Source organism: Hesperophylax consimilis, chromosome 18 (genome assembly GCF_061612785.1).
Source record: "Hesperophylax consimilis isolate HC1 chromosome 18, BYU_Hcon_1.0, whole genome shotgun sequence".
In the NCBI taxonomy this organism is placed as follows: Eukaryota; Metazoa; Arthropoda; class Insecta; order Trichoptera; family Limnephilidae; genus Hesperophylax; species Hesperophylax consimilis.
This window is the reverse complement of record NC_142853.1, coordinates 29,147,970-29,165,296: the sequence shown is the minus strand read 5'-3', so window position 1 is coordinate 29,165,296 and position 17,327 is coordinate 29,147,970. Positions and strand designations below refer to the sequence as shown.

The 17,327-nt window shown below is 35.0% G+C and overlaps 1 protein-coding gene across 2 annotated transcripts in view; it reads left to right on the top strand.

Annotated features, from left to right (window-relative positions):
- mlt (tubulin folding cofactor E like protein mlt) overlaps positions 1–17,327 on the top strand; it is a 75,271-nt gene that overhangs the window by 39,205 nt on the left and 18,739 nt on the right. For both annotated transcript variants that reach the window (XM_089642781.1, XM_089642782.1), the window contains exon 5: positions 14,209–14,393. In XM_089642781.1, the coding sequence (XP_089498907.1) occupies positions 14,209–14,393 (185 nt within the window). The remainder of the gene's footprint in view (positions 1–14,208; positions 14,394–17,327) is intronic.

Sequence of the window (17,327 nt, the reverse complement as noted above, 5' to 3'; positions counted from 1 at the left end):
CTAGTAATGTTACTGTGTAGTTTCTTTTGACTGCAAGGTACTAGTATAGTTGTTCCCGAAGTGAGTTCCATGGAGGGGTCGATAAGTTTCCGTGAAGGTTTTCGAGAATTGTAAAATGTCGAAATGTTTGACGAACTAGAGATGGTCGATATTCGAACAGGAGGGTTCCGAAGAGGACGCCAGTGTTCCGCGACGATTTCGACATACCTAGCGACGAAATATTGAAGAGAATTTTTTGTTATAAGATTTTTTCTTTTCTCACCAAACGGTTGGATAAATAGATAGATGGTTCAAGGAGAAGGAGATTTGAACGAAATTTTAAGAACCGGTTTTGATCCCAGGAAATATAAAATCTTCGAAATTCAAACAATTTTAGTATCGTTCACAACCAAAAGTTATTCAATTCAGGTAGGAAGGTACCTATTTTAACGTTTTCATTGCGCACGGAGAATACTTACTGATAAAAAATATTTCTAATTTATTGAGAATCTAATATGATTTAAGATATTCACGGCCAAAAGTATTTTTGTTATTTGTTTTTGGGGTGTTAAGAGGAGCTTATGTGAGAAATGAGCTTATGTATGAGGTTGTGATACTATATAAGCTCACATTTCACCACAACCTCAAATAACACATCTGCCCTGATGATGGACACTGCAATGCTGTCCGAAACGTTGGCTAAAGAAGGAGTTAGCGCAACACGGCATGACACCCCAAAAACAAATAACATAAATATTGAGAATCTCTTCAAACTATTCGTAATCTGGTTGAAAACGGGACTGCAGGCCCTTAACGAATGAATAGATAGGTTTCCTTTAAAACTTTTAGTAAGAAAATAATGTAATACGCGATGTCGGAACACGTGTTTATAAATATAATTATATTTTCGCATTTCGCCATTATATATTATTAAGGCATGATGCATGAACACGTGTTCCGAAATGTTAGGAATGTACTAAAAGTTTAATAGGAAACGGCTTGCAATCCCGTTTTTAACCGTATTACGAATAATTTGAAGAGATTTTGAATAAATTAGAAATAGTAGTTTTTCTCCGTGGGCCCAACACTAACAATTGTGCCGCATGCAATGATCGCGGAAGTGATTAAGTTAATAATTCCTTCTCTAATTGTTTTATCATCCAATCAAATAGTAATGACGTGCTTTCCATAATAAATGGATATAGAAGTGTATTCCTGCGCACACATCGATCGTTTGACCTCCAAGTACCAGTTTAACTTTTAACACTTCCATTCCATGGTTCGCGTATCGCGACTCTTCGTGATCGTATGTTTTGTATTTCTTAACCAATTACTTCTTGTGAAAACGTAATCATATAATTAGATAAAACCTTTGACTTTAATACCATCAGTCATTACACGCACTACATTTTAAACCTTGATTTTCGAAATATTTTCAGTGTTGTTGGCTAGTCCTCTAGTGAAAGACAAATTTAGAGTTCAGTTGTAACTTAAAACGGCCTCACAAGTTTACTGTATTTTATCTTTCACCATTATTCTTCTTCTTTTGATGCTCTCTCCTGCAGGAGGTTAATATCAATATAAATGTCCGGAAGATCTTAGCAGAACTGCACTTGCACTAGTTGCGTAACTTTTGAAAGTTCCCATTGTTCGGCGTTTTTCTGTTCTACGTCTTCCGCAAATCTTCCCCTGGATTTATCGGTTAGGCAATCTTATATTATATTTGTTGCTCCTCATAATATTCAGCAAGTTGTCTTCTTATCAAAAAAGTTATACCACAAAATAGACTCCAAATGAGATGTAGATTCACCAGCTTCCCGCTTATACTACGAGTTTCCGGACACCGTGTAGGTGATATATGTAATATAAATAAAATTTGCTTAGATATATATTATGTTGCTTATATAGCATATACACGGAGAAAAATACTAATATTGAAAACCGCTAATTTATTAAGAATTTCTTTAAATTATTTGTAATCCGTTTAAAAATGAGATTACAGCCCAATAAACTTTCAGTAAAATACGAATGGATATCACGATTACGGAACATGTTCATAAAAATAGTTAAATATTTTCGTATTTCATCATTGCATACAATCAAGCCAAATGCAGGTGCATGAACACGTGTTCCGATATATTACGAATTTACTAAAAGTTGGAAACGGCCTGTAATCTCGTTTTTAACCGGATTTCCAATAATGTGAAGAGATTTTAATAAATTAGCAATACTCACTTTTCTCCGTGTAGGCTCTAAGGGGAATTTTTAAATGGAAGGAGTGAACCTGGATCCTAAAGAAACTAAAACTTATAAGAGGGTGGAAACAGACAAGCCGGCAAAACGTTTCACAGAAAATCTATTGACTTTCAAATCTTCCCTAATATAAAGGTGCCATAGCACTCCTGGCTTCGGACAGTAAGAGCTATCGTATGGTTTTCATATTGTAATAATTATTTATCTAAGTGCTTCAGCCAGTTGTCCTGCCAAATATCGTCCTACACTACTTATAGCGTAATTAATATCCACGAATTTCAGATTGATATCTAGTTTAATACAAGTTCAGGACATAATGTATGGCACGTTGCATTTAGACAGCACTGCACATTGCACAATGCTATTTATTTGATCATTCATATTGCATTGTTATTATTGCATCACAATTTACAAGTAGATAATAATGACCGCGTGAATTAATTAGAACTCCGTTCCATTTCGCAAATAGTTTATCGCAATTTGGCCGATATTATTTTCGATCAATTTCAAAGTGGTTTCCACACATTCTGTTCAATTTATGTAGGTCGAAAATGTGTCTGATTTCAAAAAACTTTCGAATGACGAGCTCTTGAACCATGTAATTTGTAGAACATTTATTTTATTTATTTATTTTTACGTGAAACCGCACAAGAGTCCCAACTGCTCCCAACCTTGTGGAGCCAGTGAGACTATGGCATCCAAAATTGGGGTATTTTGTGAGGCTGAACGTAGTGCGGAGGAGAATGAGATGGGGGAAAGGACGGTGGGGAAGTAACTTGCTGTTCAGATCTGTTCACCAAACACAGCCTAAGCCATTTCAAGCAACATTTCAATTACACCAGGGCGATACTGAGGGCATCTTCCACTCTGGAAGGTGTCGCAAATATACAGGGTTTTCCAATAAGAGGTGTTATTTTGAATAGCCCGCTATTTCGGTAGATGTTACTTTTGAAGCTGTCATTTTTTGACATTTGACAAGTAGAAATACGCCATTAATAAAAATGGAACGATACACGCTTCAACAACGCATTGAAATTATTAAAATTCACTTCAGTGAATCAAATGCAAATCATCTTGAGTGATGAGGCCCATTTCCACCTCGGTAGCTTCGTCAACAAGCAAAATTGTCGCATCTGGGGCTCGGAAAACCCAAGAGTTATTGTTGAAAAGCCTCTCTATCCTCGACGTGTGACTATTTGGTGCGGTTTATGGTCCGGCGGAGTCATTGGACCTTACTTTTTCGAAAATGAGGCTGGAGCAACAGTTACGGTGAATGGATTGCGCTATCGAGAGATGATTAATGATTTTTTATGGCCAGAATTGGATAGTATTGATCTGGACAACGTTTACTTTCAACAAGACGGCGGTACGTGCCACACAAGCAATGAAACCATTGATCTTTTACGATTGAATATCATAATAACACCTCTTGTTGGAAAACCTGTACTATATATTATTTTTAATTTATTGGTGAAATAACACAAATTAATTAAATAAAATTCAATTGTGCACCTCCAGCTTGCTAGTCGAGAGCCTTACCCTTGACCACGGAGGCCGTCAAAACTGTTTTAAGCCTAGCCAAAACTATTTTTTCTAATATTATGAATTATCTAAATCGAGACCCAATGTTTGGTTTTAGTTTTATTTCAACCGTTTCAAAAACTTTTTTTCTCTATTCTATGTCTAGTTCTATCTCTATTCTATGGCTAGGCCCAGAGAGAGGTCGTACGTGACGTCGTCGTCGTTCTAGTTATCTTCTGTCTTTTCCTTTTTCCAGACGTGTGAGAAGGAAGAGGACGATCGTCGATGACGTGCGTGCGAGCTCTCTATAGGACTAGTTATGTGTTATAATTTCATGATTTGTAATTGGGAGGTTATTTCACAATGTTTTTAATTAGCTTCCTAGGGCCTACGTATAAATACAAAATTTCATTCCTTTGTAGAATACGAACCTCTTTTGTGTTGCAGTTAAATGGGTTGGCCTGGATACGAAGTTTTCACAAACTAGTTTCCCGTCTCGTATAAATTGAACTTTATAATAAAATCATTATTTCCACATCAAAAGCAGTAATATAATAAATTTCTTCTCTAAATAACAGATTTATAATGCATTCTGCGAAAACTGGTGAAACTGCTATAGTAGGCATATTAATTGGTTGGTTATCAATTTACTAGATAACCAACACCTCTGCGATAGGTCACCCCAAGTGGTTCGCTGCGTTTGGTTATTTAGCAGGGGTGCCGTGGTTCATTGGGTGAGGTGTGTTCTGGGATGCGTCTGCCCAACAGTTGCGTGGCCTGCCAGATCGGGAGCGGCTGGCTTGGGGAGACCCTTGACCTATCCAACCCATCGCCTTCCGCCACAGTGGGAAGGATATATTCACATGTCTAGTTAAAATACAAATAAATTGCATGACATTTATTAATGTTGTCTGTGTATTCCATAAGTATTTTTTGCCTTAAGGTGTACAGTGTATAAGTATAGAACTCATTTCAATTCACAGTGTAATTAGAATCATCATTACACCATTGGTCTATTGTTCTTCTGTGCTCGTATGTAATAATTTATTTAATCTTCCATTATAATTCAATAGCACGTTGTGGCCGTTATAGATTGAATAATACTAATATTCAACGTCAGTCGGCTGTTGTAGTTGGTTTGGAGTTGTACTTCTATGCAGGCTGTCGTAACTGAACTCAACTCGTGTTAGAGTAATAGATGACCTAAATTTGATTTATTAGAAACTTTGCATCGACGCTTTGCTGCTTCTCCGAGTGGAACTTACCTTGCTATTTTATTTATTTCAGTTTTTTTTTAATGTATCGTATATAATAACTTTTCTCATTTTAAAACATTATTTGGTAATGTGGGCCTCACTGGGTGAGTTAATATAACTTCAAAATTGTGTTTTAATTAATAATGCACCCAAAGAGCATATATAGGGGGGGTCGGGGGTTCAAACTCCCCTCCCATCCCCCTCCCGCATCAGCCATGCGTAGGAAAAACGAGAATAATACTCGTAGATTAAATAGAGGCCCAATAAAATTTTGTATGAATTTTCCAACCCCCACCCCCCAGGGTCGAAACTCCCCCCCCCCCACTTGAATGCTATAGCTACGCCACTGATGCACCCTTAGCTCATGGTTTATTTAAATACGTCGCATCGCTTTAGGATTCAAAATAACAGCGCAAAATTTAGGAGTTGAAATTATAGGATTTAAAAATAGAATTATTTGTTTCTATGCAACATTGTCAATTTTGAAGTTGTGTTTTTGATTTTCGACGTAGAATAACCCACAAATCCTCCGATATAACCTATTTCAAAAAAACTTCGCAGCATTCTCAAGAGTCGAGTAGTAATTTATAATATATAATTGAGATTTTTACTTTGCCAGCTTAGCTACCCGGCTTCACTCGAGATTTGAATTGAAAAATACGATACAAAGAATGTGGCGTCTTTTTAAAAAAAAATTACAGATAAATTGATTTTTGAAATGTACTATGATTTTAGTTTATGATGAAAATGCATTAAAATAGTTGCGTGACCTATAAATTCCAGACGGAGCTAATTTCATGACGCGAGATTTCACAGTTCGACAAATATTGCTACTTCAGACATAAACGGTTTCTCTGCTTTATAGTTAGCTGTTACGATATTTGATGTGTAAAATGTGAAGAATCTTCATCTAATCACGTTTGAACCATGACAGACAAAGCGCGTGGCATCACGTAGGTTCACAATTTACAGAATATTAACGATTGAAGAAACCAGTTTGCAATGAACACTGACTGCATATTACTATTTCTTCGATGTGTGTCAAACCTTTGGAGATTAATAATTAATTATTGGAAAGATGAGAAACTATTGGTTTTAATTATACACCAAAGGGAAAGCAAGCACTTAGAATACAAATCTCATAATAATATCTTCCTCTTGGATAATACATTTAATATCTTTTTAATTATTTTATTTGGTTTTACGCCCAGCCGGGCTTTTACGTGGATTTTAAGAACAGAATAGGTATACCTAGTGAGCTATTGAATATTATACATAAAAAATTTAAAGCATGAAATAACAGTAAACTGATAAACTAAATATGATACAATGTTATTAAAACATGTAACAGTAACATAAAATAATATAGAAACTAGAACAATACTACATATAAGACTAATCACTAAAACTATATTACCAACTCTACTATAATTCGTAGTATTCAACAGAGTTCTGGTGTAGATTACGCCTAATTCTATTAATGGAGTCAATGAATGTATCAATAGTACCCCCAAACTTGAGTCCCGGATCGTTGTGTATGTATTGCAGAAGAATTTTACATTTTTCCTTGTATTCCTAGTCGGCACATGGGATTTAATAATGGAATTTAACGATGGCAGGACTGTCAATTAAGTTGTTAATGACTCTTTGTAACACAACCTGGTCTGACATAATTCTCCTCTCAGGCAGGGTTGTTAGATAATGATCGTTTGTTCAAAATCTTAAATCTCCGAAAGTTATTTACAGATTGCTTTGAAATTTTGACACAACTTTGCATTCGAATACGCGTGTGTTTTTATATACTTGTGTTTCTATATTATATAGATGGCAGCTGTGACAGGTAATAGAATGATTTTTTTAAACAACGCCATCTTTTGCACGTAAAAGCAACATGCGCTATTGTTTCTCTATCTGCATAGACAGACTGAGCCACAGCAACGCGTGGCGGGGTACAGCTAGTTATTAAAATAAAATAAAAACACGTATCAATTTAATTACAACGAGGAAACTATCTCAATCACGAAGCAGCAAAATAATGCATTTTCGTTAATATTAAATAATATAAAAATTGACTAATTCTTCGTGTTCACTTGAGGTCATTTTCTTACGAATTGATTTAAGACGAGTGGGTTTTGGTTTAGTTTTTTCCTGATTTTTTAATTTCAACCAATTTTGGTTTTTTTTTCAATAATTTTGGGTTTAATGAAAAAATAAGAAAAAAAAACTTGCACATTCACCTTATAGTAGAAGTATCTAATAAAGGTTGACCGGCAAAATTAATCGTGAATGTAGGTAATTGTGCTCACATTTCTTACAAAATTAGTATTACCTAGCAGGATTATCCCTTTCAGGGCATACCCAGAAACGCTCATCGACAAACACAATAAATAAATAAAACACTCCATTACACGTTCACCACACACCTAAAAGCACATAATATAAACATTGTGTAAATCATATATGCATCCAGAGACAGAAAATATAAACATTGAAAAAAAACCACACTGTCTAGCGTTGGATCATAATATTATCGTACGGCAGCTGATTCTACTACAGCTAAAACACGCCGAGTGGCTAAAAGATATTACTTATACGAATTCAAATAGCTAGATAGCTGTTCCAAGGCCGATTCTGTTATGTAAACATGGTAGACCTTTCCACTATTATATCAAACAAAATAATACAGCCAAGCGGATTGGACTACCAACGCGTAGTTTAAATATTTGGTGCGCAAAAATTGTCCATTCGCTTACTGCGCAATGCCGACGTAGAGTTCTTTGACACCAGCTCTGTCATCTTCTCAAAATTGTTTCCGATTTGTTACTTGATGAAAATGATCTTTACTGTATTTAATGCTATGATTCTCTTTGTTGGTTAGTACTAGATACTGGTTTATATGGGCGGCGCGTTTATAATACATGTACTTTGTTGTATTGTGTATTTATATTATTATTTGTACAACAGGTCCTGCCATCTTTAGGCGGCTTGGCATTCCTAGCAGTAGTAAAGGTCCTTCTGCAAGATTTATAATTAATACAGCAGAAGGCATTCACCGTGGGTTTCATCTTGTAACTTAAATCACATATTTTCTAAAATCTGGCATGCTGTAAATGGGGCTGGATTGTGTCAATATTTACAATAATTATTATTAAATTGACTCAAATTTGATAGGATCCGAGATTCGTTGTTTTCATTCACGCACGAAGAACAATGTTCTTCCTACCTTAGTTTACCTAATAACTTCTCCATTAAAACTTGTTTGGATTGATTTTTCGAATTTATGGAATGCTATAAAATCCATTATTTAAATAACGTAAATGAGAACTGACGAATCTTGAGCATACAAATTCAATGTCTAAATTACCGACAGATGTTAAAGTTAAAATCCTTGCAGCTTTTCGTGGGTTATGCCTAAATGCCATGAAGAATAAGTTTTAGGTGTAGTGTAAATGTGCCCAAATTTCATAGAAATAAGTTGTTAGTAGTTAGTAAAGGTTTATACTAGGTGTAAAAATGTAATTTTTTATAACTGAATAAAAACATTTAAAAAAGTTTATTTATGTTGAAGGTGGCAATTTCAATTTTAAAAACAAACCATTTTGTTTATTTATTTAAATAAGGGTGTCCAACGCAGGCAGTGCGGCTTTTTTATGCAAGTATACAGTTTTATTCCGATATTAATAAAAATTTTCATACGTGACCTTCAAAACAAGAGAAAGGTCACTGTTTACATGAGATTTCTGAAAACCGCCCCGTTCCTCTTTCCCACCCCCTTTAAGTTGAATTTTGATACATGTTGAAAATTTCTGTCTAAATCTGATTTCGAAAAACTCTGCATATATCCCGGGCGACGCCAGGAACTTCAGACAGTTAATAAAACAAGAATCTCAACTTCTCGGAGCTGATGGAACTAAATTAAATTAGTCACTCAACACAGCTTATTTACAGAAGTTTGTAGTAATGCAGTAATTCATAGCTAATTTGAGAAACACCAATTATGCCCACTTTTTTTATCCTTGCACGTTCTCTTTTCTTCGTGTTGTGTGTATTTAATTTAGCAGTGGGCGATCAGAAGTATTTTAGGAAACCTGTGATCAGCGATTATCCCGAAGTTCAGTGATCCATTACTTTCTTCAGATTACATAAGTTTTCTATTCTTTCGGTAAGATTGTCCGATACCTAGTATAATTGGGTACTGTGAACTCGAGATATCAATCGAGGTAAACCGTAACCAGGTAATAATCTACGCCCGCACTTATCTGTATTGGTGGATAAGCTGTATTTCGACAGCGCATTACGTCAAACTCTCAGTCTCTGTTTATCTGTATCGTTTTTAAATTGCACACAAAATTTTCAAGCCTTTGGCTTACAATATTTTTCGCTGGGATTTCTGAAAAAAAAACACGAATTTAACAACGTAAATTTTATTCACGTTTCGAATGGATATCTATAATACGACGCAAATTCAGTGCGACTTAACCTTATCGCCACATCACTGAAGCTTTGTATAGCTATAGGTAGGTAATAATTGGGGACCGTTTCCCCGTTGTAATACATCCTTATCAATTTAGTTTTGATTAATGTGCATTCCTTTATACTCTTTGTGTTTTGCGTCTCAAACGTTCAAAGTATTTTCCTTCATTATGCACGTTTGGGAAAACCATTGGTGATTCCTAGAAGTAAGATCTTAAACGATTTAAAAGAAATCTGATATCGCCAAAGACTTACCGACTCTTGGACCCCAGATATTCTATTGAAATTAATTATCTGAAGATCTTTGATTCTTTAAAATTTTTGATCATTTCACTGGGAGTAAGGAAAAGTTTAACTTACTTCGAGCATATGAACACGACCGCAACACATTTATATCAGTTTATTTTTTTGATGTTTAGTGGGGAAACTCAAAATAACGTTACCAACATATTAACGTTTTTTTTATTTCTCCACGTCTCCCAATTAAATTTGTGATGTTTTTGTTCTATGGAACGGTCGTATATTTTTCACGGCTTCATATAAAGACAGTTTTAAGTCAGTTTTACGTCCTAAGCCTGTTACCTAAACACCTTCACGTCGCCACAAAGCGTCGCCGGTCAGTATAAAATTTTATCCCCAGTCTCCGGTTGGCGACGGCAGACCTCGTGAAGTTAGTACCTACCCCCATTCAGGTAGGTACCTATATCTGTTCGATCAACTACACAATCATGACTGCGCATGCGTCGTTTCCTTCCCTGACCTTTCTTCACATCCCCAAGGAAATGGCTTACCTCCCCCTCGCACTACTTTAAGGCCAACGGAAATCTAACTGGGTTATCGTAATAAATTATTAAGTACCTATTGATGCATCGCAGACAAAGTCAAATTAGGACTGGTTAATCGAAATTGATTGTGTAGGAACAAAATACATCTCTGCACGATTAAACTATCCTCGCTGAACCCCGAGCAACCCATTTACCTGGCTATAAGAAAATCACATTGTTGTAATGTCAACTAGTGTACGGTTTAGTATTATCATTCAATCACTTTTTATAAGAGAATGTCTGTTTGAATAACTGGTTAGTTTAAAGTAGTGTAAGGGAACGTGTGTGTCTAAATGTATAAAAGACACAACCGAGTTTGAATGAGATAAGATGATAGTGGGTTAGTAAAAGAAGATACTTGTTGTGTTTCATCCTCTTTATTAACATCCTTTCCGAGCGTTTAACTTCTTAAAGTATTAAGAATTATGCCAGTGAATTAGCTCTACCCAATAGATCAACAGTATTTTACTTTGCGGTGTTCGCCATTATTCCAAGACGGACAATCACAATAGTAAGATAATAGTTCATTTGAACCTATAAAGTCGTCGCCAATTTCTTTCACCAAGAATCATTGGTTATTCTTCTTCTTTCGTATGGTGGGGGGTCAGGGGGGAACATCTAGGTCAGTAAGCCAGTCTAGGGCTTCAGACGTCGCCCTGTGGACCTCATCAATCCCGTCTGTGAATGAATGCAGCGGGCATTTTTTGACCATATGTTCGGTACCGCACCGCATTCACACATCACCGACTCTTTAAGGCAAAGTTTAGTGCTCAATCACTATTTTCGATTAAACTTTATAACGAATTGGTTTACATAACGAATTCTAGAAATGCTTTAGATAAATTGAAGCTTATCCTATCATTTTCCTTGAGTAAAATTCAAATAAAAAAATGTATTACTCAATACAAAATATAATGTTAACTGCTAGAAAATGTATTTTTTCAACAGAAATCTATGTACGCATAAATGAAAAAACTTTTAAAAAATACGTTATTATGGCTTAGATTATCTGTGACAAAACTGTCAGGGAAACCCATTGAAGAACTTTTTTGCTTTCTTATAAAATTGTTTACAAAATAAATAAAAAACACTTTTGCGCTTGAAATCGAGCTTTTCTAGACTCCATTTGCCAAGAAAATTTTAATGCCTATTACCTATATTCGTGACGATATAAGGCATACCAAGAAAAAGAACACATTTTTGGCTTGTAGCTTCCTCTTAAGGCCCCATATGTGCATCATGGGGGGCACAACGACTTTTAGAGGACCTTATCCTGAGGCGGACCAGAAGCTATTCACTCGCCTTGACATCAAAGAAAATGTTTGAAAGAACCCATCATAAAATACAAATCATTTAAATTCGGTTCGAAAACTCTAGAATTGATACATCTTTTTAGTCGGTGAGCTGAATTTTAGGAAGATACCTTAAACTGAAGTAACGAATCTTTCATTACAACATTTTTATCTTTTTCTGATTTTCTTCGGTCGTACAATGCATGATGAAGCTGTAAAATTATAATTTTAGTATCACGTTCTTGCATTACCTGCTTAATATATGTTTTTTGCATTCATTATAACAATTTATAAAATAATCATTTTACTTTAACTCCCTAAAGCTTTAATGACTATCAGTTTAGCATCAGAAGGTAATATAATATGTAAGATTAACAATCTAATTACCGTATTAATTAAGGAAGCATCCAACATCCAATATGGCACATTGTATAATTTTAATTCATCTCACGATAAAAAGCACTTATCCTTGACGTTTTATCGCACAATCAAGGCCAAAAGTTGTAATCTATACATATAATATAGCTGTTTACGTTACACTTGATTCAAAATATCTCATTCCAAGTGGCTATTTGCTGTACGTCAAATATAATCGTACAAATTAATAATTCCTCTTATAAATTCTCACAATTCTGAAAACAATCGCTTGACTTTTGATCTGAACAAAACCATGGCTCTATGGTTGGTTCGCATCTAGCTTTTCTGCGTTCTTATTACTTTAGTAAAATATACTCTAGTTGTAGAGATTTTCACTAAAGGGCAAATAGTATGGCTAACTCGGTTTCATGATAAAACAGAATAATAAAATAGAACAGTGAAAAAAATAATACTAAAGACACAGAACCTCACCTAACTTAAGATTACAGATTTGTTTTTTTTAGGAAATTTATTTGTTACATTATATTGTTAATAAATGCTTTATATTTAATTGACCGTTTTTTCCGTCCTCTATTTCGGTTACCGGCTTATTCGTTCCCACCTTTTCACAGTGCAGCGTTTACGATGTTACTTTCGTCGCGTGTGCCTCAAAATTCTTCTCCGGAAAATTGTAGAAGTTTTGCCTCAAGTATCTTCATCTCAGCTTGGAAAATATTTCCGTGAAAGAGGTTTTGAAGTATGCGGTGTGTTGAATAATTTATGAGTCGGAAAACATGCGCAGTACGGAAATTTATGTCAATAAGATAGTTTTTTTTGGTCAGTAAAATATTGATGATTTGTTAGTTTCGGACCCGGAAGTGCACCCGCGGAGTTTGAAGTTCAAATAAACAAAGACAAAATCTACATAAATACTGTAAGCTTTAGTGACCGATAAATTTATGTTAAAATCTGAGAAATAATATTAATATTTCAAGTCACATTTATATTACCACACAAAAGTACTACTTCTCGCACAGCCAGTATTTTGTACCCCCTTTTTGTGAGCTTGGAATAAAATTATTTCTTTCCTCCATTTTTGCAAGGCATAAGATAAGGATAATCATTCTGTTAAATTAATGAAATAAATTAAAACACTTTGTTTTTACCACGATAATCTTTATGTTTTTTAAATCGACATTCTGTTAAATGTTCCTAACAAACAATAAAAAGGAGAAAGAAAGTCAAATATATAATTGAGAAATGCCTGACCAATCCAGATCTAGTCCTTGAACAAAGCTAAAGCCTTTTCAAGAAAAGTTTTACTAGAATTTAATATGTATTTGCGCTACACAGGATTTTGAAGCCACGATCTTTGGACCCAGGTCTGGTCATTGACCGGCTCATTGAACTTAATTAACACGAAATGAAAATATATTGCATATACTACTCTTAGAGAAGCGGTTTAACTCGTAAGTGAAAATAGAAATATTTTTCCCGACAAGGGGCACAACATACTTATAGGCGAAATATGAAAAACCCTGCGATTGTATAACAGATTAGAAGAAGTGCTAAACAAGTTTCCATTTTTATGGGAGTTCACAACTAACAACGTACGAGTTTACAGGAATACATAATACACGCTAATGTAATGATATTATGTAGATGAATTAAAGCATGTCTTGTTTCTGGATAGGGCGTACACTTTATACGGCGGACCTCCTCCGTGTTAATTAATGTCTATTAAACCAACAAGGTTAGCCTTATTAACATTGCGTTTAATGAATTGCGGTTTCCCTTTTATAATGTGCAGACAAAAAGTTCTTTATTGCTAATAGGTGGTGATGGAATAATAGCTTCCTTGGACTAATTACCTTCTTTGTAGATCGAGATTTTTTTACTCGTACTCTACCTACGTGTACCTACATGAAAAAAGATATTATCGATCTGTAACAAAAGCAAGTATGGTTAGGTAAAATAGACCAAACACCGTCGTATTTCGGTACTATATTCTAGCACTGTTTCACATCTGTTCTTATATTTTCTTTAGATTTTTTTTCCTTCAGAGGTCAGATATGGTAGTTGTCTCGACTAGGGCCTAAAATATTCATTTGTTTAAACCTTCAGACAGTCAAGTTTCCTGTATCTTGGAAGTACGTTGGCGAGTTACAACCATTATAGTTGACATTTTTTGTTTTTACTTATCTGTTTGTGTTGCTTTTTCTTTAAGAATTTCCATTTTTTTCCTTTTTCCAGGGCTGGCCCCTCTGGGAACGATGCGAGTCAACGGAGCACGAAAGACGTCAACTTCTGGTGGCCAGACTGCCCACAGTGCAGACCCTAAATGGAGGGGGGAGACTTGGATCCGACGAAAGAGAGGATGCCGAGAGAGCCTTCATTCGCTACTACATGGACAGACCCGAGAGCGACCGCCCTGAGAGGTTTGTACCAAATGTTATACGATATTTTGCTTCTATTTTCAGATCAGTTCTTTAATTTCTCCTCTTCCTTCTTAAAATAGTTGATGTTAATCTTAACATATAATTTCAACAAGCACTTATTTACCAACCGTTGCTTTGGGCAAGTTCAGATCTCTGCAAATACCAGTTTTATATTCAATTCTTCGGCTTTTCCGCTTAGCTAGCCACTGTTTTATTTACATTACACGATTTTTTATTTACTTTGTTACTGCATTCAAATATTTGTCATAATTGGGTCAGTCTCTGTTTCCAAACAGAATATTATCTCTTTTAATCTTTAGCTAGGGCCTTACTCTATTCCTTGTGGCACTCCATTGCTCACAAACAATGTATGTTGTTTGTCAATCGTAGAGATCGTGATACACGGATCAAACCGCTCTATCCGATAAATTGAAAGGCAAAACATGAACAGGACAATATTATCAAACTTAATGTGACATGCAACGATAAATTTTGATATTCCACTACAGTGTTACTTCATTAATCACAAGCGGTCACGATCTATACCGACTGCAGTTCCGTTCCACCCAGAAAACATTTTGGTATCTCACTATTATTTTAGGTATTGAATCTTTCATAATATCTTTATACATTGTCTGTCCATAATTCATGACGCTTTATTATGTTAGTCCATTAAATGATTATAAATTCTCCATTTGCAAACGATGTGTTCGTCCGGATCAAACAAAGACGACACGACAACTAGCCATACGTCACGACCTTAGGAAGGTGGCCATGAGGTCACCAGTTCGTTAATATGTTTCCACGTTGAGGTTTGTCCTGCACAAAGGGCCTTGCTCTTTTATATATTTTTATTCAGAATGAGTGGCAATCGGTAGATGAGTGAGTAGGTGACCGCTACAAATTATTATAGTGATTGCATTAGGTCGTTTACCAAAATGACGATTGTCCGCAAGTTGACATTGAACGTTCTGACTAAGTAATCAATTCACCTGTCCGGTTGCTGTTGTATTTTATATTATTCAAGGACTTACTATTTTATTATTTCATCATAATTAAATTTTTATTACATAAAATTAACTGCTCAAAATCCAGATCTGTATCAACGTATGTTTACAATAAACTATTTCTCTATCAATTTTAGTTTCTGTTGGCTTGTTTATTCAGGTTTTTGTGATTTAAATTGTGTTCTATCTGTATCTCTAGATTTAATTGTATTAATAAATTGTAGCACGATTCGTAAATTATATTGAATTATTTGCTCTTTTATAGTGTAAAAGAAGTTAGTTTTAGCAATTGAGTTGTTGATTTCGACATACCTATTAAAAAACGACTGAATATTGAGTTACCGTTGTGTTATTTGGATCAGTCGGTATTGCCCCAGTTTTGAGAGAAAACAAGGAGAATAAGTTAAACAACCACAAAATTAATCGGATTTCAAAAGTGATGTCTCGGTTATTTGGCAAGCTACTAGTTAATTTATTATAAAATTCTTACATTAAGACAGAAATCGAACCCGCATCCTGAAGATGCAACATCAGCTTGTTGCGTTTATACCACGTTGCCTATATCTTTGTTAATTTGCAGTATATCTTTAAGCTCCTTATTTGACTTGCTAACCTACAAAATGCCGTCAAATAATATCAGAACGTGACGCTTTTCCCTATTATCTCGTTAGTTTGTTGCTTTCCATTCGCCTTCTGAGTTTGCGATGCGGGTCAAGTGTTAAATGTCGGAGCATGGGTATAATGTATGTGTATGATTCGCCCTGCCGTTTTCAAGACACTGATGGCCATTATTTACGAGGTCTTCAAACACCAGGCCTCTGAGCGCTGAGCGAAGCACAGAGGTGACAAGCCATCCTCCGCTATAATAATAATAATATAAGATGATTGAGCAAAGTAGCGAAATGAAAGATGTACGGGTTCAATAAGTGTATAAATAACACGGGATAGTTGAGAATAAGTGTATTGGATTTGCAGCTTCCTGGACCATGACTTTTATTCGGATTAATTTATTTATCTCTATCTTTTCTCTATGTATATCTCTATCTACTATATTATACTAAAATAGAGTCGCTACCGTTCGATAGCGCTTAGTTTTTCTAAACTACGCTACGGATTTTGATAGGGTGTTCACTATCACTTGAGAATTTTTTCCGGAAGGTTTATATATATATAATACATGCAAATTATATTTATAGAAAGTAGATAAAAATTGAGCAACACGTCAGCTAGCCAGATTCTAATTTCAGTTTGGATGACTGATGGAATTATTTTTTTATCTTTTGATAATAATTTTATTATTTAGTGTATGTGCCCGTAAGATTATATATAGATATGTCTATTTCCCCCTTTTAAATAAATAGGTACCAACGCAACATGTTTGAATATTTTTTTATAGTTTTTATACTAATGCAAACAGTTAATTTTTATCACGAAGTCGTCGGGTGAACTGACGACTTTCCGCAGCAATTCAACGTTATAAATATTATTCGTTAGTTGCCTCCCATACGTCAGACCTGCAAAGCGAAAGAAATTTACCTGCAATAATTAATACATGTCATGGTGGGAACAAACAGAATCCCGTTAATTTGTTTCAGTTTAGTCGGTCACAGCTTTGAAACATTTACAAGGTTATTTATGTTTTTGAATTAGGAATTTATTTTGTATGTGTTAACATTTACGTAAAATAGCTACGTTTACCTAGAAATTCCAGACAGAAAAAAAGCTATGCATATTTCACGTCATGAAAAACACTTCAAAATTCAATATTTTACGAGAGTAAAAAAAATAAACTCAGAAAAAGAATCATTCTCACCACATCGTTACATAATACGTGTATGTGTGTGAGTACATTTGCACATTTGTACTATTATTTATTGGGCGGGTATTTGATTATTGCACATTAAGCACGTTCGCTGAAACCGCTGCG